Here is a 24,886-nt window from a genome sequence, read left to right on the forward strand (position 1 = left end):
TTTTCCAGAGCATGTGTGTCTTTCCAGTTACCTTTGTATTCTCTGTTGTAGCTTTGTACTTAAAAGATTCTCTGAATAATTATTTCACCATGACACTGGGCTTTGGTCACAGTATGGATTTAATAAGAAACTATTTGAGGAGGTCGTGTCGTTATAGAATTTCCAGAATATTTTGAGGTACAGGTTCATTTCTCTACTGCCTTCTCATGCCAAACCTGGGGATGGTGCCAGTCTGGAATGAGTTCAGATGGCGCTGGAGTCGCCTATATAAGTCAGAGCGCAACACGGTACGCCCTCACTCTTCTCGCGATATTGACATAGGATGTCTATAGAGCGTGGCTCTGTGGTTGTGGACCTTCACTCACCCTTGGTTATACCTCTACATCTTCATCGAAGGTGTGCTCGATCAGGTAGTAACTCCAGCATTCTCAGGTGTTTTTCTCTGCACATGCATTATACCTAGAAATTTGAGTAAGAATGGAATTTCACCGGGTGACATTGGTTTCCTTTAAATAGATTTTCCTTTGTCAAAACTTTTATAGTGAGTTTTTCAACAGAAAACTCTAAAATTTGACCATTCTGCCATTCTGGTCAGCATTTTCCAGCCAGATCATTGTCAGCGCTATAAACCCAAACATAAAGTAAACTCCAGGAAATAATTTTTGATGAATATTTTTGAAAAGCACCACAACCTTAGAACATTGTGTCGAGCCTGTCGTGGCCTGGAGAATTGTCATATTTCAACTTGGCGAGGAGGATAGCTGAATGATAAATGGTACAGTTGACTTCCAATTTTAGTTCTTATCTTTTATGATATTGTGTGAGCTGTAATTATAATTTTTTTACAAATAAAATCAAATAAATTATTAGAAAAGACATGCATAACTTGCAAAATTAACACATTTTACGAGTGTCTTGTAAAGAGCCCTTCACACATAGCTGTAAATAGTCACTTCAACTTCCCATGGAAGGTAGGGAAAATTTAGAATTTTTTTCTTGGCACCTAGTAATTGTGGCATTTCTCTTCCAACAGCGTTTAAATTGACATACTTAAAGTTTATTCTAGTCTGGGTGCTTGATATATATTTAGCTCGTCCCTTTATGATTAATGCTAAAAACCCAAAAATTTATAATTAATTTTTCTTATCAAAATGTTCTCATATTTTGAACTTTTTGTATGTATTTTAGCTTTCAAGTACCACCTTATGCCAAAAATTGTTAAAATTCTGAAAAATAAAAACATTTTCCACAGCCACACATCAAGCAACATTGCAATTTTGATAAACATTATAATTTCTATTTACTTCTGCAAACTTTAGCAGCCATGTTGGATCTTTCCTTTAATACTCTCACACTTCAGGTCAAACCAAAATTAATACGATCACAATGGTCATAACCCAACACTGACTGGATGTATCATACGCCAACAAAATGTTGTCTGTAGGACGCTGGAGGACATACGGTACATTGACCACAAAAGTTTTAAATATTCGCGGAAAATAGTTATAGCCTTAGTTTGTGAAAAGATTTTAAGTCACGCTACTTGAGGGATGCTGGGAGTTCACAGATCACAATTGTTGTTTTGTTTACAAGCTGCTACCCAGCCGCGCATGCATGAATTTTTCTTCAAGACTTATAGATACTGAAGCATGCACCTCATAGAAATTCTTTCGCTACTTTGTCAGAAGTTTTTGCACTGTTTTATATTAGCCGCAGAGGTAAAGTTTTATATATATGAAAATGCACAATTTCATGTAGAATACAACAAAACAACCCATGGTTGTAGCTTTATAAGTTTTGAAATATTTTCATAATCCATGATAAGGTTAAAATTTCAACCTTCGGTCAACTTTAATTTGACTGAAATGGTCAAAAATGCAATTGTAAGCTAAAACTCTTACATTCTAGTAATATTCAATCATTTACCTTCATTTGCAAACAAATTGGAAGTCTTAGCACAATATTTGATTTATGGTGAATTTTAAAAACTTTATCCTACGTCCACAGAGTAACTCTGGTCAAAATCTCAGAATTTTCATTACTTTGTCGTAATTTTTGCACTGTTTTATATTAGCTGTTACATAAAGTTTTATATATTAAAAATGTGTGCAATTTCAAATATAACAAAAACAACCTATTGTTGTAGCCATCAGTTTTGAAATATTTCATATAAACCACGGTAAGTGCCAAAATTTCAACCTTCGGTCAACTTTAACTCAACCAAAATGATAAAAAAACGCAATTGTAAGCTAAAACTCTTACATTCTAGTAATATTCAATCATTTTCCTTCATTTTGCAACAAACAGGAAGTCTATAACAATATTTGATTTTATAGAATTTTTTAAAAAACTTTTTCTTATGTCCGTATATAACTCTACTTCTAAAATCAGAAATTCTTTCGTCATTTTGTCGTAATGTTTGCACTGTTTTATATTAGCCGTTACATGAAGTTTTAGATATGAAAATGTGCACAATTTCATGTAAAATACAACAAAAAACAACCCATGGTTGTAGCTTTTATCAGTTTTGAAATATTATCATATAAATCACGATATGCCAGACCAACCTTCGTCAACTTTGACTAACCAATTGTTGAAATGGAATCAGGCTAAAATGCAGATTTAGTAAGATTCAACTATTTACTTCATTTGAAAAGAAATTAAAAGTTCAGCACAAGATTTTAAACATCTGAACTGACCGGTAGTTATATATATAGCTTAAGTCCCTGACGTGACGCAGTAATAAAAGTCGCGCAATCGCATCGGGCATTAGGTGGTCCACTCAGGCGCTTCACCGCGTAACTGAACCATTTTACATATTCTCAGATTCTTCGTTAATTTTGTATTGAGCCTGTGTTTTTCAGTTGTTTTGGTGAAGTACACTTTGGCTTTGGCTTTCGCTCGCTTTTGGATTTGCTTTCGGATTATTCTTAGACCTTTTAGATACTGATTGGTTTGAACCTTTGCTTGTGTTTTGGATCTCTCTCTTTTGGTTTTTAACATGTCTGACTCCTTCATCAGTAAGAATGTGTGTGAGGGGATGTAAGACTAGACTTTGCCAAGCCTCTTTTGGATTCCCTTCACAGGTAAAATGTAGAGGCAGAGCTTGTGGAATTGACGATAGATGGGAGGAATGTTTGGGTCTGTCTGAAAGAGAATGGTTAGATTACAAACTGATATGTGAGGAATCTGAAAGAGACTGCCTGTAGACAAGAGTTCTAGTATCTCACTTTCAAGGGACACAGCCAGGGTTAGATACTTGCCCCATTCTAACATTCCAATTGGATCCTTCCAGAGTGGTAATTTCAACCTTCTGATACAGTAATAAAGAACCAACTCTTCAGGATATGATATGGCTATTCAAACCCTGGAACAGAACCCTTGCAGAAGACAGAGAAGTTACGGTCTGATATGAGAGATCTAAAAGTGAAAAGATTAGTGCGTGCAGGAGGTGCGGCGGCTCGGTCCTGTCGCTGGGCCTCTAGTCTCGACCCTTCCTGCTCAACAACCCCTGTGGAGATGAAACACAAAGATGGGCGGAGGTAAGAGGCTTTAGAACTTGAAACGAAGGCCCCCTCGAGCGGCATTCTATGGCCATGCTTCCAGACGCCCACCCTGCTGGCAGAAAAGGCGAGGTTAAGTCGTGTTCTTCGTCTTCGGACGACGCAGTCCCCAGACGGGGCTGGCGTCTTAAGTCAGAATCGAGACCTCTCAAGAGAAAACTTCCCGCTATTGAAGGACGTCGTAGAGAGACAAGTCAGGCTCCAGGGTGTAGCCACTGGAGCAGTCCGGAGCGCTTTCCTTCCAACTCCGAAGGCAGCTCTCCCGCCAAGAGTAGACGTAAACTGGCAGGTCCAACAGGGACTCCTGACAGCAAGAAGGTGTGGACGACATACCCCTCTGCACATACCTCCCTCTCTCCCTCGGATTGGTACTCGTCCCCAGAACACTCTCCACAATCCTTACGGGACGTTGAGGAAGAGTTGATAGATGAAGTTGCGGCTTCCCCGGTCTGTCCCCAGCAGCAGGAAGCTCCACAATTACTACCGATTAAAGTGATATGCAGCGGTAGCTCTTCCCAGTTCAAGTCTTACAGCCTGCGAGTTAGCGATACAGTTCATTCCTCCGATTGCTGTAGCGCTACCTGAAGATACTTCAGATAGATAAGCGCACAGGCGGCTAGTTCAAGTGACTTCAAGGATCATGTACAGCAACTACAGAAAGAAGATTGGTCCTATCATATAACTTCGATCGCTGTACGCCAACCTGAGGAAGCTGACTGATGTCGCACAGGCGCCAGTTCTCGCGACCTAAGGTTTGGCGGACAGCGAACGATTGAAGGCTGACGCCAGGACGAGCAAGAAGTTGGACAACAAGGCGCTCCAAACGCCATCTGGCTGACGCAAAGACGGATCTGCGTAGCAGTGATGCCAAGACAATTGCCATGAGCCTGGCGCCAGGACGCCAAGCGTCATGAAACTGGACGCCAAGAAGTTGATTTCTTAGAGGAGAGACTCCAAGACTCCAGGCGTCTAGAGATTGGCCTCCAGGATGCCAGGCGTCAAGAATTTGGACGCCAGGACGTCAAGCGTCATGAGACTGTACGCCGGGAAGTTAATCTTTTAGAAGATAGACTCCAAGACACCAGGCGTCAAGAAACTGGATGTCAATATGCTCTAACAGGACGCCAAACGTCAAGATGACGGACGCCAGGACTTCAAGCGTCATGAAACTGAACTCCAATATACAAAGGAGGACTTCATCACCCAATAACAGGGCAGCAGTCGGATGATGTGGAAGACGATCTGCCTCACTCACTAGACAATCCGGGTGGATGACATATCGGACGCAGGAAGAGCTTAAAAGACCAACATCCTCTTCGGATTCTAGTGAGACCAACAGTTTTCACATAGAACTTTTTCCTGATAACTTCATTCCAGCTTCTCCTCGTTCTCCTCCATCGGAATTTACTTTAAGAAAGACGTCGTCGACGAGCTTCTTTACGAAAATGGTTATGTCTCGCTCATCCAAACGGGCTTTAAAATTGATGGAAGTGTGGATGAACATTAAGAAAGACTAGGCTGGACGCAATCTTCCTTTCCCCGCCAGACTAGCTTCTAGATTCAGCGCTTGGTACGAGACTGAGAATCTCTTGCCTAGGTTCTCTTCTTCCCAGGGGGATTTCTCGAGCCTAGTAGACGCTTCCCGCCGCACAGCTATGGTGAAGTCAAAGGTGTTTTGGTCCGCGTCGGAAATGGACCACCTTCTCAAAGGAATCTTTAGGGCCTTTGAGGTATTTAATTTCCTTGACTGGACCCTGGGAGCCTTGGGTAAGAAGATGGACACCAGCAAGAATGCAGACATCGAGGATCTTGGTACATATAATGGCTCATGGATAAGGCTCAGAGATGGTGCCAACGAAATGGCGTGCACTTTCTTCTCTGTAGGATCTTAAAGAAAAGTGGGCACATCTTTGCTCTTTTCTTTCCATTGAGTAACTACTTCAAAAATCAGAAATTTCTTTATGCTCCTTCTTTCTGCTCAACACTGTTTCCTCAAGAGCTGGTAAAAGAAATCAGCAGCGGCCTTATCTCAAAAGCACCACGAGGACTTGATGTACAAAACACTAAAAAGTACTAACGAAGCCACGTGACGGAAGAATAGAGAGGCCTCGTGTCTCTGTTCTTCAAGCCAAAAAACCTCAGTAGAGGAAACTCAAGATCTGCTGGGAGAAGATCAACGAAGAGAGGCTACAGACAAGGAGCAGACAGAGTCTGATGGGAGTCTCTTCAGATGCAGTAGAGCCGGGGACTGAACAACTTCTGGCAGTGGAGAGGACTGACCGACATACCCCCAATACAAAGGCATGCACTCTAAAGCTCACTGGCAGATCTTTCGCGTGAGCGTTGCACATGTTCGCATGCGCACCTTTCGCCGATAGCATAAAAGTATTCAAGACTGGATCTCGCGGATTTTGTCGTTTATCATTCCAACTCATAACGGCTCGGCGTTCCATCGCCTGATCGCGTGACAAAACGGCGCAGCGATGTCACCCAATAGTCAACATGTCATCTGATGGCAACATTAACAGGATGCTGATTGCATCTGCCCGCAGTTCAAAGGTCTGAGATCCGCCACAAAGTAAGTGTTCCAGCTCGGCGCCTTTGTTTCGGCCTAAGTAATCACTCTCAGGTTTTCACAGGTTGATAACAATGTATGAATGTTGGCAATTTAGGCACTGTGAATCTCCTTATACCTAGACCACTGGCTTTCCTCAGAGCCCTTCCCACACACGCTGCCTGAAGGATCTTCAGATCATTAACCAGTTATCAGAAGAACTGGGCCTACTTATAAACAAGGAAACTTAGTTGATTCCATCCCAAGAGATTCTATCACCTTGGGATGAGGATTCAGAGTCAGACTTTTCGGGCTTTTCCATTGTTATCAAGGACAGAACAAGCCTTAGAAAAGATTCAGAGCTTCTTAAGGAAACGAACGTGCTCGGTGAGGGAATGGATGAGTCTGCTGGGGGGAATTTTCCTCTGAAGCAGCTTGGCTCTTGGGGAGACTGAATCTTCGCCTCGCGCAAATTCTATCCTTCAATCGGAACTGGGACAAGGAAAAAGAATTGAGACGAAGTGCATCCCCATCTCGAAAACCTGTAAGCAATATTCAAAATGGTGGAACCACCTCTATCAAGCTTGCAAGAGGGCCTTCCCTAAAACAGAAGAACCCAGACCTAGTGTTGTTCTCCGACGCATCGGACTGAGGATGGGGAGCGACTCTGGGAATCAACGAAGTCTCAGGCTCTTGGACCAGAGCAGCAAGAGTTCTGGTATCAATCAGAAGGAACTAACAGCGATCCTTCAGCTCAAAGAACACTAACAGGTAGCAAAACAAAGGTGCAGGTCAACTCCGACAACACAACAGCGCTGGCCTACATCAGCAAACAAGGGGGCACTCACTCCAAATCTCTATACGAGACAACAAGAGAACTTCTTCTCTGGGCGAAGGAGAGGAATGTGATACTACTAACCCGCTTTATTCAAGGGGAGAGAAATGTAAGAGCAGACATGCTGAGCAGGAAAGATCATGTCCTGTCCACAGAATGGATACATCGTGATCGGTTGCAAGAGCATGGCTGATTTGGGGCTTAATTAGATAGACCTTTTTCGCTGGGCTGTTAACGGACCTAAAAAGGATAGAGACTTATTGTTCTCCCGTTCCGGATCCAGAGGCTGCTTACATAGACGCGTTCCTCATGGACTGGTCAAACTTGGACGTTTATGCATTCCCACCTTTCAAAATAATCCACAAAGTATTGCAGAAGTTCGTGTCGCACGAGGGCACCAGAATGACCCTAGTCGCTCCTTACTGGCCCACAAGAGATTGGTTCACAGAGGTACTGAATGGATAGTGACACCCGAGAAAATCCGCTACAGTAGATCTACTCAAACAACCCCACTTGGAAAGGTATCACCAAAACCTCCAAGCGCTACACATGACTGCCTTCAGACTATCGAAAAACTCGCAAGAGCTAGAGGCTTTTCGAAGGAGGCAGCTAGCGCGATCGCAAGAGCAAGGAGGTCTTCCACCATTAAGGTATACCAGTCCAAGTGGGAAATTTTTAGAGGATGGTGCAAGAACAACTCTGTATCCTACCAGCAATTCTCTGTGACTAGATAGCAGACTTCCTTCTTCATCTTAGGTAACTTAAATTTTCAACTTCAACCATTAAAGGGTATAGAAGTATGTTAGCTTCGGTCTTTAGACACAGGAACTTAGACCTGTCTAACAATAGGGATCTCCAAGACCTTCTCAGATCCTTCGATACATCTAAGGAGAGGGTACAAGAATCACCGGCTTGGAACCCAGACGTGGTCCTGAGGTTCCTCACGAGTGATAGATTCGAACCTTTACAAAAGGCATCCTTAAAAGATCTCACCATGAAAACCCTTTTTCTAGTCAGTTTAGCCACTGCAAAACGAGTAAGTGAGATTCATGCTTTTAACAAAGCTATAGGTTTTAGACAAGGCAAAGCAGTTTACTCACTTCACCAGATTTTCTGGCAAAATGAACGCCCATCTCAACCTTGGCCCAAAAGCGCTCGAGAGATTCCGAACCTGAATGGATGTCACAGGTGAGAAATAGAAAGAACTTGTGCCCAGTAAGAGCTCTAAAATATTATCTAGAGCGACAAAAGACTTAGTCGAGGGGACCCAGAAGGGCTTGGTGCTCTTTCAAAAAACCCTCTTTACAAATGTCTAAGAATGCTCTGTCCTTTTTTATCAGACAATTAATAAAAGAAGCTCATTCAGGATGTAGGGAAGCGGACCACAAAATTCTGAAAGTTAAAGCACACGAAGTCAGAGCGGTAGCAACCTCTGTAGCTTTTAAACAAAATAGGTCCCTCCAGAGTATCTTGGATACGACCTTCTGGAGGAGCAAGTCTGTTTTTGCCTCACATTACCTTAAACAGGTACAGACTTTTATGAAGATTGCCACGACGCTGGGTCCGTTTGTAGCTGCAATTCAGAGTGAGAGAAAGGCTACCTCTTGCTAATCCCATAACCTATCAATTTTTTCTTTCCTTGAACTAAGATGTTGTTTTTTATTGAGCCAGAAGGTTGGACGCAGCCTTCCGTAATCATTAGCAGACAGTTTTAAATAATATCATTTACTTCAGTTCTCTTTAGTCAGGGTGGTCGCTTGTTCCTTGGTAGCGCCCAGAAATAAGGGGGTATTAAAAGGAGGAACGAATAAGATAGAAAGGTACACCAAGTTGACAGCCCCAGAGATTTTTCAGCCCTGGGTGGATCAGCTGGATTCTTAAGGAATGCAGACATAATGAAGCAGGAAACAATGAAGTCAGCTTTCTCAACAGGTAGGAAACCTTTGTGTTGGTTTCTTGTAAATTTTAGTATTTCAATCTAATATAAGGCTGTTCCTGATTCTACATGATATTGCACATATTTTCATGTATAACACCTTATGTAAGGCCTAATATAAAGCGGTGCGAAAATTACGACAAGGTGACTAAAGAAATTCTGAGATTTTCAGCAGTTACTGGCGGATGTAAGGAAAAAGTTTTTCAAAAATTCACCATAAATCGAAATATTGTGCTAGAGACTTCCCGTTTGTTGCAAAATGAAGGTAAATGATTGAATGTTACTAGAATATAAGAGTTTTAGCTTACAATTGCGTTTTTCGACAATTTCGTCGAGTCAAAGTTGACCGAACGTTGAAATTTTTTGGCACTTATCGTGATTTATATGAAAATATGTCAAAATTGATAAAAGCTACAACCATGCATTATTTTTGTTGTATTTTACATGAAATTGCACACATCTTCATATATAAAACTTTATGTAATGGCTAGTATAAAACGGTGCAAACATTACGACAAAGTGACGAAAGAATTTCTGAGATTTTCGGCCGAGTTACTGCGCGCGGATGGAAGAAAATTTTTTTTTTTTTTTTAAATTCACCATAAATCGAAAATTTTATTTTCATAATAAAATAAATGTTTGAACATACTTACCTGGTAGTTATATATAATTAAATTCCCACCCTCCTCCCCTCTAGAGACTAGGGGCATGGAAGATCTGAGGAATATATAGAATGGTTCCAGTTACCTGGGTAGAGGGCACACAGGTGGACCACCTGACTACCCGATTGGCGATTGTCGCGAGTTTTTGAAATTCTGCCGTCACGTCAGGGACTTAAGCTATATATATAACTACCAGGTAAGTATGTTCAAACATTTATTTTATTATGAAAATAACATTTTTGATTTATGGTGAATTTAAAAAAAAAAAACTTTTTCCTTCCGTCCGCGCGCAGTAACTCGGCCGAAAATCTCAGAAATTCTTTCGTCACTTTGTCGTAATGTCTGCACCGTTTTATACTAGCCGTTACATAAAGTTTTATATATGAAGATGTGTGCAATTTCATGTAAAATACAACAAAAAATAATGCATGGTTGTAGCTTTTATCAATTTTGACATATTTTCATATAAATCACGATAAGTGCCAAAATTTCAATGTTCGGTCAACTTTGACTCGACTGAAATTGTCGAAAAATGCAATTGTAAGCTAAAACTCTTATATTCTAGTAACATTCAATCATTTACCTTCATTTTGCAACAAACGGGAAGTCTCTAGCACAATATTTCGATTTATGGTGAATTTTTGAAAAAAACTTTTTCCTTACGTCCGCGCGGTAACTGCTGAAAATCTCAGAATTTCTTTAGTCACCTTGTCGTAATTTTCGCACTGTTTTATATCAGGCCTTACATAAGGTGTTATACATGAAAATATGTGCAATATCATGTAGAATACAACAAAAAATAACTCATGGTTGTAGCTTTTATCAGTTTTGAAATATTTTCATATAAATCACGATAAATAGAAAAAATTCGACTTTGGTCAACTTTAACTTGACCGAAATGGTCGAAAACTGCAATTGTAAGCTAAAACACTTACAGTCTAGTAATGTTCAATCAATTACCTTCATTTTGCAACAAACGGAAGTCTCTAGCACAATATTTCGATTTATGGTGAATTTTAGAAAAAAACTTTTTACGTCCGCGCGCTACGAATTCATGCATCATTTTGTGATAATGTTTTCTCTGTGTTGCTTTGATCGTTTTACAATTTGTTATATACCAAAATCATCGGAATTTAGTTAAAATACAACAAAAAAAACATAACTCATTAGCTTTAACCGTTTTGCTCACAGTGCGATTTGTAAACAATTATATATGAAATTTTTTTTCACGCTGTCATATATTCCAATATTTATATATGATAATGATATTTTTTTCATTTCTGATGGTTGCATACTAAACTTCAGGCAACGACAAGAAAAGGAGCCAAAAATGAACTCTTAATCTTAAAAACTAAGCATGCTGTGATTTGTTTAAAAAAAACTTTTTTTTTCTGCTTCGGCGCTAACTCCCAAATGCCGCCGGCATACGACAGAGACTTTTGTAAATAGAGGCTCGGCATTTAAGGGTTAACTATTTTGCCAAACTTCTTCTTGGCCTATAATCCCACTGCAGTTCATCTTCATCCCTCAATTCTGGGTTTAATCCAGTGATAAAATCTAACTTATCCCTCCCAGGGGCTGTCTACCATCACTTGAGGAGGAAATAACAATATCTTTTTTTTTCCATATTGTATTATTTGTTTTCATGAGTGAATCTGGGCTAGATATTGAGCATTTGTATAATTCATTCAGATGATTGTAAACTAAATCATCCTTATCCTACCTTAGGAAAACAGTTTAATGTATGATTTCAGTTCCTCATTTACTGTAATTTTTTTTTACTATAAATCATCCTTGTTCCCATACGAATACAAAACTTCAGCCTTTGCATGAGGAAAATTCTCCTGCGTAGCTGGAATACTGGTTATGAAGTAATTCGACCTAATACGTTCAAGGTATGGTGAAATAATACATAGCATCACCCAATGGGACCAGCAAATGGGAGGAGTCATCTAACTTGCCCCAAATCTCTCATTCCGCACCAGTATTCTCTTAACCGCTTTCTCGAGCGGATGCGCACTGCTCATCTCTTATCAAAGCCAGTTTTTTCTCTTCATGTCATTTCGTTTGCAATTGGTTCTAAGTTCTGTGTTTGGTGTGCTGTATAGTGTGCCTTTTTGTGTGTAGATTTGCTTCATCATCATGCAGAACCCATGATTTACCTAAGCCTAGTGCTAAGAAGCAGAGGAAGTGCCCTGGTATTGCCAACAACTCTTGCCTCTGCTACCTAGCTTCTTTTGAAACTTATCATCATGTAACTTGTAGCAGGTGTAGGCTTCACATTTGCAATATTCGGACATAGGTGGCTGAACTCTCTGTAAGTATTGGTTGATCTTGGGCCTTCCCAGAGAACCGTGATTGGGGGGATTACTTTCTCATCTGATGGCGTCCCATCTCACCACTTCTGCTAACGGGAACGTTTCATCTTCTGTGTCGATGGCGTCTTCACATATGACTTTACACAGCTATCTTCGTGACAACTGCCTGTGTATCAGCTGTTGCTTCTGGCCATATGTCTATATCTGTGTTTCCCTCATCATATGATGTTCCATGTACAGCCGCTCCATCCCAGCTTCATGCGAACGGTCCTTCGTTGTCTACTGCTTATACTCTTCAGGCCTTACTGGAGAGGGTTTCAGTTCTCGAAGGGATCAACTGCTCTGTTTCTACGGTACCTAGAAGGAAACGCCTTAGATCTCCATCTTCGAATTCTCAAAAGTCGTCATATTTCTCGATTTGTGTGGTCCTGAGAAGACATTTGAAGTAGAGGGACTTTGTGCTTTCTCCTCGCAAGGAGATTCACAGTCTATGTTTGGGTTCCCGCTCTCCTCCTCCCGTTTCGGTGGGGGGAGGTGTTAGCTGATCTCAGTACGGCCGTATTCTGTCCAAGGCGGTTACGGGCACACACTCCACAGCCATTTTTATGAGGAAACCACACGACTGCTCAATCACGGCCATATATTCTGATCACCGCAAAGTTATGGACTTTCATAAAACAGATCAGGTTTTGCATGAGGTAGGCAGCAGCTCAGCCCTGCCTGAGTTGATTATTATTCCTTCTTCTCCCAGCCATACAGAAGTGACTGTAGACCACCGAAGGTAAGAAGAACAGATGACAAGGCTTCTGTCAAGAAATCAAGCCTTGTTCGGGTGCGGCCTCCTTCTCAACGTTGTTTTCTCAACCATGACATTTCTGCACGTACGGCCGTTCATCCATGTTGTTTCACCTGCAACAGTAAATTCACCACACAGGCATCTCCACAGAATTTGTCTCCTATACAGCTGCGACAATGGTCTCGACAGCAGATGCAGCCACGACAAATCCCTGCGTTACAGAAGCCCTTCTCGGCTACAACATCAGCTTCGGCAGTGCTTGTACAGTAGAGGCTGTTCTCGCCGCTTTTTTAGTAGGAACGTTCTCCTTGATGTAATTCTCCAGATCATCCACGTAAGGTTCATCGACCTGCTTCTACATCTAGGCCGCCATCTCCAATTCCTTCTACTTCTTGGGGATTCAAAGGATATAAAGAAAGCTCCTCTTTTCACCCTAAGAATGAGTTTGATATTTCAGATTCTCATCTTTATGCACTAACCTCGAGGGTTTTAGGTCCTGAACACACATAAGCTCCAGTTGCTCAATGAGATGAGGAAGAAGTTGGAGATTCCCTGGATAGAGCTGATAGGAGTTCTAGAGGTTTAGAATTGGAGGCTCCTCTACCACTTGATCTTGACGCTAATGAGCTGGCCAAGAAGTACAATGAAGTTGTTGAAATGATTAGCAAGTACGATGGCTTGGAAGAAAGCAACCACTCCTCCAGACCGGTCTTCAGGCCTTAAGAAGTTCCTAGGCCCCAAGAAAGAAGCAAAGACCTTGGTAGGATTACCCTTGGCTGATCTCGATGATTTTGCCTTAGAACAGGTAGATGTTCTTGTGTGTGGAAAGGACAGTTCACTACGTTCTGGGCAGTCCCTAATATTGCTTCCACCTCCTCTTCATAGGCACAGGCATTTTTGTGCCACCCTAAGAGTCACCCTGCAACCAAGACATTTGGATTCGGACTTCGTTAGGTTGGGACCGAACCTTTCCTTGGATCAGTTTAAGGGGGACAGCAGCACTTTTACCTTCCAAGAAGCAGCATCTATGGAGGCTTCGGCTTCCATAGCCTTACAAGCAATGTCTTGGCTAGACTTGTGGTGTACAGCAGTGGGTAAGATTTCTGTGACAGCCTTCTCGAAGTATTCTAAGGAGTGTTCACCCTTCTTTCGTCTTCTACAGTTTGGGGGCAAGACCATATCTTTTCTGACCCACTTATTGGCAAATATGTGGGTCAACTGGTTGCTGAAGAGGAGGGACTCCGCTCTTTCTAGGGTGTCTAGATACATCAGCCCTGAGTCCATGTTAGCATTAAGGAACAGGACTTTGTTGGAATCATCTCTTTTTCCGAAGGACCAGGTTCAAGCTGCAATTGATTGGAGGAGAACTGACAACAGTGACTGTCGGCACCCCTCCCCATCCACTGCCTTTGGTTGGGGGGTGCCTAGCAAGTCGTTGGGCGACTTGGCAGCAGTTAGGATCAGAAGATTCTGTAGCAAATGTTCTTTGGGTGGGATATCTAAGTACTCCCTTTAGAGTTTAGTCCTCCTCTCACAGATCTTCCTCTCCGTCAGAGGACATACCTTCCAGGCTCGCCAAAGGATCTGGCTCTCCAGAACGAGGTGAGGGAGATGGAGAAGGGAGCTGTGGAAGTAGTGAAGGATCCTTCCATGGGTTTCTACAGTCGAGTTTTCTTGGTAGAGAAGGCATCTGGCATCTGGAGACCAGTTAAATATCTATTGACTCTAAATCTTTTCATCAGGAAGACTTGTTTCAAGGTGGAAACTCCCCATACGGTTCTAGCTGCCATCAGACAGAAAAACTTTATGTTGACAATACACCTGAAGGATGCATACTTCCAGATCCCAATTCATCAGCCATCTCATAAGTTCCTTCGATTCTTCCTGGAAGAGACTGGTTTATCAGTTCAAAGTTCTATGCTTTGGCCTCTTGCCCACCTCAGGTGTTCACAATGGTGTTCACTGTGGTTTCAACTTGGGCTCATTCTCAAGGGATTCGCATTCTCAGATATCTCAACGACTGGCTGGTCCTAGCAAGTTCTTGAGTGAAGTTGATCCAAGACAGAGACCATCTTCTTCAGATTTGTCTCAACCTGGGGGCTGTGATAAATTTGGAGAAGTCGAATCTTGTCCCCAGCCAAAAGAATCTTTACCTGGATATGTTGATAGACACAGTTGTGTCGAGAGTCTTTCCTTCAGATCCGAGAATAGAAAAGTTCAAGACAGTCCTGAGGTCATTCTTATCAAAACAGAAACAGCCTACACATCAGTGGCAAGTCGTTTTAGGTCACTTGTCATCTTTGGAGAGGCTCGTCCCTCATGGCCGACTTCACCTCCACTCTTTACTGTGGAGATTGAAAAAGTTTGGTCCCCAGTGAGGGATTCTCCATTTTTCTGCGTCCCCCTATTGCAGGAGGTGAGACAGGACTTGGCATGGTGGCTGTATGATGGGAACCTGACCATATGGATGCTCCTTCATGCTCCTCTTCCAGAGATCCTTCTCGTCTCGGACGCCTCGACTGAAGGGTAGAGGCTCGCACGGAGAAACTTTTGACTTCAGGATTTTGGAGTCCAGAAGAAAAAATCTTCTCATCAACATCCTGGAACTGAAAGCAGCCTTTTCGGTCCTTCAGGAGTTTCAGGATCAGGTAGCAGGTCATTCTGTGGTTGTGATGTCTGACAACACCACCATCTTCACAATTTGACAGTCCAGTTACATCAGTGGGCAAAAACCTTTCAGTGGTTCTGTCAGCCAGGTACATTCCAAGCAAAAGGAACGTAGTGGCAGACATATTGAGTCATCAAAGTCAAGTCTTGGGAACAGAGTGATTGTTGCACCAAGAAGTGGCAGAAAGGCTGTTTCTCCTTTAGGGAATGCCGATTGTGGACCTGTTCACCACCTGTTTCAATAGGAAACTTGAAGTATACTTCTCAGTAGTTCCGGACCCTTGGGCAGCAGCAGAAGATGCCCTTCAACATCCGTGGGACAACCTGGACATTTACACCTTTTCACCCTTTTGCCTGATTCATCAGGTGATCAACAGGGTAATGACCTCCCAGAACCTTAGGATGACTTTGGTAGCCCCCTCGTGGCCACATGCTGAATAGTACCCAGACCTCCTAGCTCTGTTGACAGAAGCTCCGACAGAGATTCCTCTTTGGCACAGTTTTCTTTTCCAGCCCCATGTTGAAAGATATCATCAGTCAGTCAAGTCCCTATCTCTTCACAATTAGACTATCCAGTATCTCCTGCAAGCATGAGACTTTTCTCACAGGGCACGGTCAGAGATGTTTGGATATCTCAGGAAATCGTCAACTGCCATGTACCAGGGGAAGTGGGCAGTCTAGTGTGAATGGTATTGTCAACTGGGTGTCTCTCTGGTTGGTACATCTGTTCAGCAAGTGGCTCACCACCTCATTTTCTTACATAGGGAAAAGTACCTTTCTGTGTCAGCCGTTAACGGCTATAGGGCTGCTTTAGGACTAGTTCTTTGTTTTAAAGGAGTGGCCAGAACAAGAAAGAAGTGTCTAAGAATACCATCTCCTTCTGGCTACGGGAGGTTATCAGAAGTGCATATACCTCTTTCTATCCGGTCTTTCCTACACTCCTCCAACAAGGCTCGCATCACACTTAGCTCCTCACTCACCAAAGCGTCCTTATATGTCCTTCCATTTACTACCTCAGACCCAGCGTACATCTCCTTTGGTTTATCCTCATGTACTTTCATGCCTTCTAGGATCTCTAAAACATCCTCCCAATTTAAGCTCTTAGCCGACCACCGCTTCTAATCTTTTTCCTCCTCATTTAAAATTACTGTAATCTCTTTCAAAGTAGTCCCCTTGGGCTGCCACACACTTCTCGCAACTGTTCTGCCACTGTTGGAAGCAGTGCTGGAACGCCTCTTTTGAGATGGCGCACAGTTGGTCTGTCGCATTCTGCATGATGTCTCCCAGAACTGAAATCTGGTCCTTTTTGGTAAAAATAAATAAATAAATAAAAACTAAGGGATTTACTTACCTTATTTGGCTGATAGATTACTTTAGAATGTGTGTAAATGCTTCGCTTCTCTCTCTCTCTCTCTCTCTCTCTCTCTCTCTCTCTCTCTCTCTCTCTCTCTCTCTCTCTCTCTCTCTCTCTCTCTCTCTCTCTCTCTCGGGTGGGTGTGTTATCATTATGGGGCTGCCAATTTCCCACTGCCCAGAGAGAGAGAGAAGCGAAGCATTTACACACATTCTAAAGCAATTTATCAGTCAAATAAGGCATGCAAATCCCTTAGAGTTTATTTATTTATTTATTTATTTATTTATTTTTTTTTTTTTTTCAAAAAGATAACAGATTTCAGTCCAAAGACATCATGCAGAATGCAACAGACTAGCTGCGCGCCATCTCAAAAGAGGCGTTCCAGCGCTGCTTCCGACAGTGCAGAACCGCTGGGAAAAGTGTGTGGCAGCCCAAGGGGACTACTTTGAAAGAGATTAGTGTAAGATTGTTGTATCTGGATAAGAGTATTTTTTATGAGTAAATGTCGGATATTTTTTACACACTTTGTATATTACAGTACACTACATTCACAATAGAGGGAAAATCATACAATCTGGTTGTCATTCTCCATCGTTAGAAATCAAGGAAAATCTCTAATTACCTTATCATTTAAGTAAAAAATATACAAAACATCAGGAAAAGAAATGAAAGTTGAAAAACCAAGGCAGTACAGCACTCAAAAAGACCACAATGCAGGCAGTCACTGGTTAACGGCGATCTGGTTTTATGGCGCGTGTCTAGCAACGAAAATCTGCAATTTTCGGTGCTGAAAATCGCCGATTTACACTTATCAATGCTGATAATTGGGTATTGGTGCTGATACATAACTAACAGAGGCGCCGATAACCGAAAATCAGCGCTTTTCAGCACCCATAAACTCCAAAAATCACCGATTTTCAGTTAGCGGCAATTTTCGGTTATCATCACACCCTCAGAACAGAACCCTTGCTGATAACCGGGAACTGCCTGTACACTAAAATGACTAAGGACATCACATGAGTAGTTAACACTTGCAGATGCATGAAGAATGAAACTGAAAAGCAGACTGAGACTATGTAATAATGTTTGCATATATGTGCACTCTATCGCAAATGCTGTACTGTAGTCTCATTGCTATTTGCTTCATTTTTGAGTGGGACTGAGGTGTTCTGTAATATTTCATGACCATGAAAAAGGTTAATTATAAGTGTTGAGTTTGTAGTGAATGAGCATATTTAAAGCATTCTATCCTTATGCCTCTTCCCATTGACTCATGCAAGTAGCAATTTATTGTTTGTATTGCCAAAATGCTAATTATATTGTTTAATTGACAGGACAGGGGAGTTGTTGGAACTGCTAGCTCGTGTTGACTTACTCTGTGATCAACTGGATGACTGTCTTGTGAAAGTAGACAGTCTTTTAACACTCCTTGTGGTGCATCCATCTAATCCTCAAGCTTTCACTGCCATGTCCAAATATTCCGAGATATTCTTAAGTGAAGTACCCAAAACTTGTAAAGATGGGCCAGACCATTCAGCTTTTCAGATTTTTTCAGCTACTGATAATTTTGATGAAGAAAGCATTCGAGGTTGTAATCATGACTATGACTTAAAGCCCGTTAGTTTTGATCAGTTGATAGTTGTGGGTCCTGCTGAACGTGTCAGTAGTTTAGCAGTACCACAAGCACCCTTGTCTCCTTCACTAAGTTATAGAAAGGAAACCTCAGTTGTACAGTTTGAATCATGTCCGCACGAGGAAACTGGATGTCAGGTGTGCTCCACTCCTGCAATTCACCAGTTGCGAATGTCAGCAGCAGTGCTATTTGCATATGTACTTGCCCACAAAGGGGACTTTTGGCCTGCTAAAAGAAATCTCAGTAAGGTAAGCAGTTATAGTTTGTTCTTATGTATCAGTCAGTATTTCACAGTTCATGTAAATTTAAATACGTGTGAAGCTTGAATTTACAGGCAGTCCCCGGTAATTGGTGGGGGTTCCGTTCTGACAGTGTGACGATAAGCAAAAATCGCCAATAACCGAAAATCGGCGCTTATCAACGCCAATAACCAGGTTTTGGTGACGATAACTAGAGATCAGCACCTCTGTTAGGTATGTATCGGTACCAGTACCCAATTATCGGCTCAGATAAGCGGAAATTGGCGAGTTTCATCGCTAGACAAACCCTGTAAAAGCGGATGGGCGATAACCGAGTCCACCGATAACCGGGGACTGCCTGTATTTTACAGATATTTGATGCAAGACTTTCTTGGTAAATTCCTGATTTCTAATATGGTAGTACCTCAGCTTAATAGGCATTTTGGGTGTCTGGGTTTCTGATAATTAACAAAGTCTGTTAAAGTAACAAAGATTCTGCAGCATAGTGCAGGCCTACACTTGAATATTTTCTAGATATCTTACAGCTAACAGCAATTCCTCATAGCCCCTAACCTGTACTTTACATTTTACATGAAATTCAAGATATTCATTTTAAAATGTATGAGTATAGAAGTCCAAAGTCCATTAAATTGATGTGTAACTGTAATTCTGTTCAGACTAAAATAGTAAATAAATAGCCTGCACAAATCTATATCCTTAAAGGTCTTTTTTAGCATTATTGTGGACAAAGGAAGCACAAGTTGTTTCTGAAGAGGCATTGGTCCCAAATGTGTAAAACTACTGCACATAGAAAATAATAGGTGGTGGTGTTGATTATTATGTGATGAACTGTTGTCATTCTTACTTATTTTTTCAGCTATCAATAGAAGGAATTACAATGAAAATAGATCAGAGGCTGAAACTTTTAGGGTATATTAGTGATAAAAATGTGATAAGAACATTGAAAACTTACTACTGTACTATAAAAGATCAGTGAAGATGAGGGTCAGTGAGACCCATTTTTTGTGTAATAAAGACAGACTCAAAACCCTGAAAGTTACAAAGACTAGTGCTCTTGTTATCAGAATGATGCTAAATCAGAGGTTCATAGTTGATCTGACAACTTGACCAGTGTGGTGCATTGTTTTGCTGCCCATCACAGGTGCCATTGATCATGTGTGGAGTTCACATAGGTTAAACATTTGGCATTCCATCAGTCCAGGGGATTATTAGCTTCCGTCTCAAATAGCCACTGTCGGTATTAGTTCACAGAAGCTGGTTATTTGGCATTCTATTAGTCTAGAGGATCATTAACTTTGGAACGAATCTGCAGCTTTGTTTTTATGAGTACATGGCTGTTTTTTATATTATCTAAAACATTAAAGGATTTGTTTCTAACTAGTGATGTTATTGAGTCACAGAGATCAGGTATGTGTTGTTAGCAAGTCACAGGGATCAGGTATGTGTTGTTAGCAAGTCACAGGGATCAGGTACAGTATATGGCATTCCACAATTTCACACATCCCTAAAGAACTGGGAGAGCACAGTTTCTCAGATGTACAGTTGTTTTATTGAGCTAATAAAGACCCCTTCTATTACCCTGTGTCATTTGATGTTGTTTTTCTTGTTTACCATTTTACTTTCTTTGAAATTCATTCTTTTGTCAAATCCTAAAAATGTGTTTATTACATTGGCATTGTTATTTGAATTCAGGCCAGCCTAGGTAGGCATTTACATTTAATGGGCATGGCTCAAATGGACTGGGTAGACCCTCCAAAATGTCTTTCAAACAAAGGCTCTACTAGTACTCCTTCCTTATACTCCTTCCTTATATTGGTATATGATGATGCCATGGCCATTGATTTGAAATTCAAACTTCCAAGGAGTATGGTGTTCATCTGGAAGAGGAAACAGGTGTTAAAGGGAAATACGTAAAGAAGAGATCTCACTTATAAACCCTTAAACGCCGCGCCTCTATTTACGAAAGTGTCTGCCGCATGCCAGCGGCGTTCAGGAGTTAGCCCTGAAGCGGAAAAAAAGTTTTTTTCAAAAAATCACAGCACGCTTATCTTTTAAGATTAAGAGTTCATTTTTGGCTCCTTTTTTTGACATTGCCTGAAGTTTAGTATGCAACCATCAGAAATGAAAAAAATATCATTATCATATATAAATATTGAAATAAATGACAGCGTGAAAAAAAATTTCATATATAATTGTATACAAATCGCACTGTGAGCAAAATGGTTAAAGCTAATGAGTTATTTTTTTCTTTGCATTGTACACTAAATTGTGATGATTTTGGTACATAACAAATTGTAAAACGATCAAAGCAACACAGAAAAAATATTATCACAAAATGGTGCATGAATTCGTAACGTGCGGACATAAAAAAAGTTTTTTTTTAAATTCACCATAAATCAAAATATTGTGCTAGAGACTTCCCCTTTGTTGCAAAATGAAGGTAATTGATTGAATATCACTAAACTGTAAGAATTTTAGCTTACAATTGCAGTTTTCGACCATTTCAGTTGAGTTAAAGTTGACCGAAGGTCGAATTTTTTCTATTGATCGTGATTTATATGAAAATATTTCAAAACTGACAGAAGCTACAACCATGAGTTATTTTTTGTTGTATTCTACATGAAATTGCACACATTTTCATATATAAAACTTTATGTAACGACTAATATAAAACGGTGCAAACATTACGACAAAGTGACGAAAGAATTTCTGAGATGTTCGGCAGAGTTACTGCGCGCGGACGTAAGGAAAAAGTTTTTTTTTTTTTTTCAAAAATTCACCATAAATCAAAATATTATGCTAGAGACTTCCAATTTGTTGCAAAATGAAGTTAAGTGATTGAATATTACTAGAATGGAAGAGTTTTAGCTTACAATTGCATTTTTCGACCATTTCGGTCGAGTCAAAGTTGACCAAAGGAAATTTTGGCACATGTGATTTATATGAAAATATTTCAAAACTGATAAAAGCGACAACCATGAGTTATTTTTTGTTGTATTCTACATGAAATTGCACACATTTTCATATATAAAACTTTATGTAATGTCTAATATAGAATGGTGCAAAAATTACGACAAAGTGACGAAAGAATTTCTGAAATTTTCGGCCGAGTTACCGCGCTGATGTAAGGAAAATTTTTTTCAAAAATTCACCATAAATCGAAATATTGTGCTAGAGACTTCCAATATTTTGCAAAATGAAGGTAAATTATTGAATATTACTAGAATGTAAGAGTTTTAGCTTACAATTGTGTTTTTCGACCATTTCGGTCGAGTCAAAGTTGACCAAAGGTTGAAATTTTTTGTAGTCGACGTACGGTACGTCCGCTCGTCACCTGACAGACAATTTTAGTCGACTTACGATACGTCCAGTCGGCGTTTAAGGGTTAAAAAACAAAAAATACATTAATAAATAGATAATGTATTGAATGCAAGGAGAATAGTATTAGGGTAGTAATACATTGCATTTTCACTTGAACTTCTGAAGTTCCAATTGGACGACATTCTCCGGGAGACTATTCCACAGTCCAGTGGTGGGAGGAGTAAAGGACTTCTGGAACCCATAAGCTTGACAGCGAGGTACATTTACTGTACATTGGTGCTGCTGTTCAGCGAATCTGGTTGCTCTCAGCAGGTAAAGGGATCAGGGATCAATTGTGAATGTGAAAGATCTTTGTTGAAATACAGCTTATGAAAAAGTGACAAATAAGAGACCATCCATTGATGGTCCATGTCATAACCCCCTTATGGGGTGCACTGTTGGTATTACTTGAGGTTCTTTGCAGTGTGCCTTCGGCGCCTAGGTGGAACCCCTTTCGTTCCTTTTACTGTACCTCCTTTCTTATTTTCTTTCTTCCATCTTACTTTCCGCCCTCTCCTAACAATTGATTCATAATGCAACTGCGAGGTTTTCCTCCTGTTACACCTTTCAAACCTTTCACTGTAAATTTCCGTTTCAGCGCTGAATGACGTCATAGGTCGCAGTGCATGGCCTTTGGCCTAAATTCTATATTAAATTCAATTCAGTCCAAGTCAAAACTCCTACTTTTAGGAAACAGGAACCTGCCACTACAGAATTCTCTTGCAGAAGCAGACATCCATGCCGGAGAACAGTATTCTAGCAAAGGAAGCACAAATGACCTAAAACAGGTTGCATTGATTTTATCACCGTTATAAATATATGAGACCTTATGAACAATACCAAACTTTTGTGCGGTATTTGCTGAAACTTTCATTAGATGTTTCTCAAAAAGTTAGATGTGAATCAAAAGTTACACCTAGAATAGTTAAAGTTTCAGACTCATTTAGCAAAGTTCCATCCATGAAGGGGATGATGGGGTGAGAAATCACTACAAGATCTGCTAATCAATAGTGTTTTTGTTCTACTGAAGTTCAGCCTCATATCCCACCGACTACACCTTCACTGATCTGGTCCATGTCCCGATTGAGGCTGAGGGCTGCTTCATTTCTCATAAGTGTTTCAGGCCAAGAACCATATCACTTTTATACACTAAAAATAACAGTGGACCAAGAACACTACCCTGTGGAATTCCAGACAAAATAGTTCTTGGTTCACTAAAGATCGCATCCACAACAACTTGCTGCTGCCTACCTGTAAGGAAATCTTGAAGTAATCCTAAAGCATACCCACCCACTCCAAGATTCTGAAGTTTATAAATAAGTTCCTTGTGATTTACTAAATCAAAAGCAGCACTAAAATCTGTTGGAATTACTCTGTACAGTACTCAAAACACCTATCAAGGTTCCCTTGCAAATGGCTAAAGATCATCACAGGTACTTGACTGCTTCCTGTATGCATATTGGCTATTGACTAACAATCATTTAGATTCTACATACTTATATAGTGGCTTAAAAATAAGTTTTTCAGCAACTTTGGAGAGCACAGGGAGAAGAGAAATTGGCCTGTAGTTACTGCAGCCTGCAGATATGCCATTCTTTGGAACAGGCACTGTATTACTAAGCTTGGGCTCATCTGCAAAGATGCTACATCAACATAAAAACCTATAGAATCTACTTATTTGGGAAACAACACACTAGAAACTCTCTTAAAAAAAAACAAAGGGAAGAAACCATCAGGATCGTATCCATTCCGGCTACTATCAAGATTATCCAGAATTTTCCTAACATCCTTAGAGCAAAACGCAAATTGTTCATATGCGGAACAAACCTGGGTCTTAACGTAAGGATAAATTCTTCTAGCGCCAGCTGGAAACCAGTAAAAATCATATAAAATTGTAGAACAAGGAATTGTTGGTAACAGGGTTCAGTCAATGGGATGAGAGAAGAGGCATTTGGTGACCTCCCCTCACCCATGTTGCTGTGACACATTCAGTTTCTTCCTTACTGCCTTTCTGGTATGGTGTGCTGTTGCCCTTCCTGCCGAAGTCAGTGTTTTCTACTTCTCTTTTGCCTGTGTTTTCCTTGGTTTGATTGCTTGTTTTGTAATATAGTGCTATATACATACAGTAAACTCCCCTATTCGAGTTCTCATGGTTCGCGGACTCACGCATTTGCAGGTTTCTCTGTGGAACATATCTAGCCATCATTCGCGGAAAATTCGCCCATTTGCGGTATTTTTCACTGAGAAATATTCACTAATTACTGTATTTTCATATAATTTTCATGAATAAATGCACTTTTTTTGATAAAACTATTAAAATACTCAGGTATAGCATTTTTACAGGGTTTTTCTTGGTTTAAGCTATCAAAATGGAGAGTTCTAAGTGTTTTTAGAGGGGTTTTAAGCATTCGCGGATTTGACCTATTCGCTGGGGTGTGTGGGACGCATCCCCCGCGAATACGGGGGGTTCACTGTAGTGTGTTTGTGCTTCTTTTGCTTAAGAAAATGCAAACCCAAGACTCATCTAAGCCACCCAATTATAATCCTCAAAGAAAATGTCCTGGTTTTGGTAACTACCCTTGCTCTAGTTTTCTTGCCTTGTTTGAGACCGACCCCCATTCAACCTGCAGAGATAATGTTTGTAATGTTACTAATTCTAGTTCTGAGTGTTATTCTTGGTCTCCTGAGCAGTGGAGGGTCTTTGCCAAGAAGAGGCAGCATAGGAGGAAGTTGGAGATGCCATCTTGGGAAGGGTTTTCTCCTCCTTCAATGGCAGCTCCTCAGGTGTCTCCTTGTTCCACCTCTTCCTTGTCCAAACTTCCTCCAGTTGCTTCGTCTTCCATGGAAGATTTTACCCCTTTCCTTTCTTCCATGGCTTCGCCCTTGGAAGTTTTGAGAGAGGGGTCAGGAGATATTATCTTTGTTGCCCCCGCTCTCTCTTGGTGGGA

General features: G+C 40.9%; 1 protein-coding gene across 1 annotated transcript in view; it reads left to right on the top strand.

Annotated features, from left to right (window-relative positions):
- The window catches only part of LOC136842587 (uncharacterized), a 441,719-nt gene that overhangs the window by 333,930 nt on the left and 82,903 nt on the right, over positions 1-24,886 (top strand). The window contains 1 exon segment of the mRNA XM_067110134.1: positions 18,020-18,566. Within this exon segment, the coding sequence (XP_066966235.1) occupies positions 18,020-18,566 (547 nt within the window).

The sequence above is a fragment of the Macrobrachium rosenbergii genome, chromosome 10, assembly GCF_040412425.1.
Source record: "Macrobrachium rosenbergii isolate ZJJX-2024 chromosome 10, ASM4041242v1, whole genome shotgun sequence".
Taxonomy (NCBI): Eukaryota; Metazoa; Arthropoda; class Malacostraca; order Decapoda; family Palaemonidae; genus Macrobrachium; species Macrobrachium rosenbergii.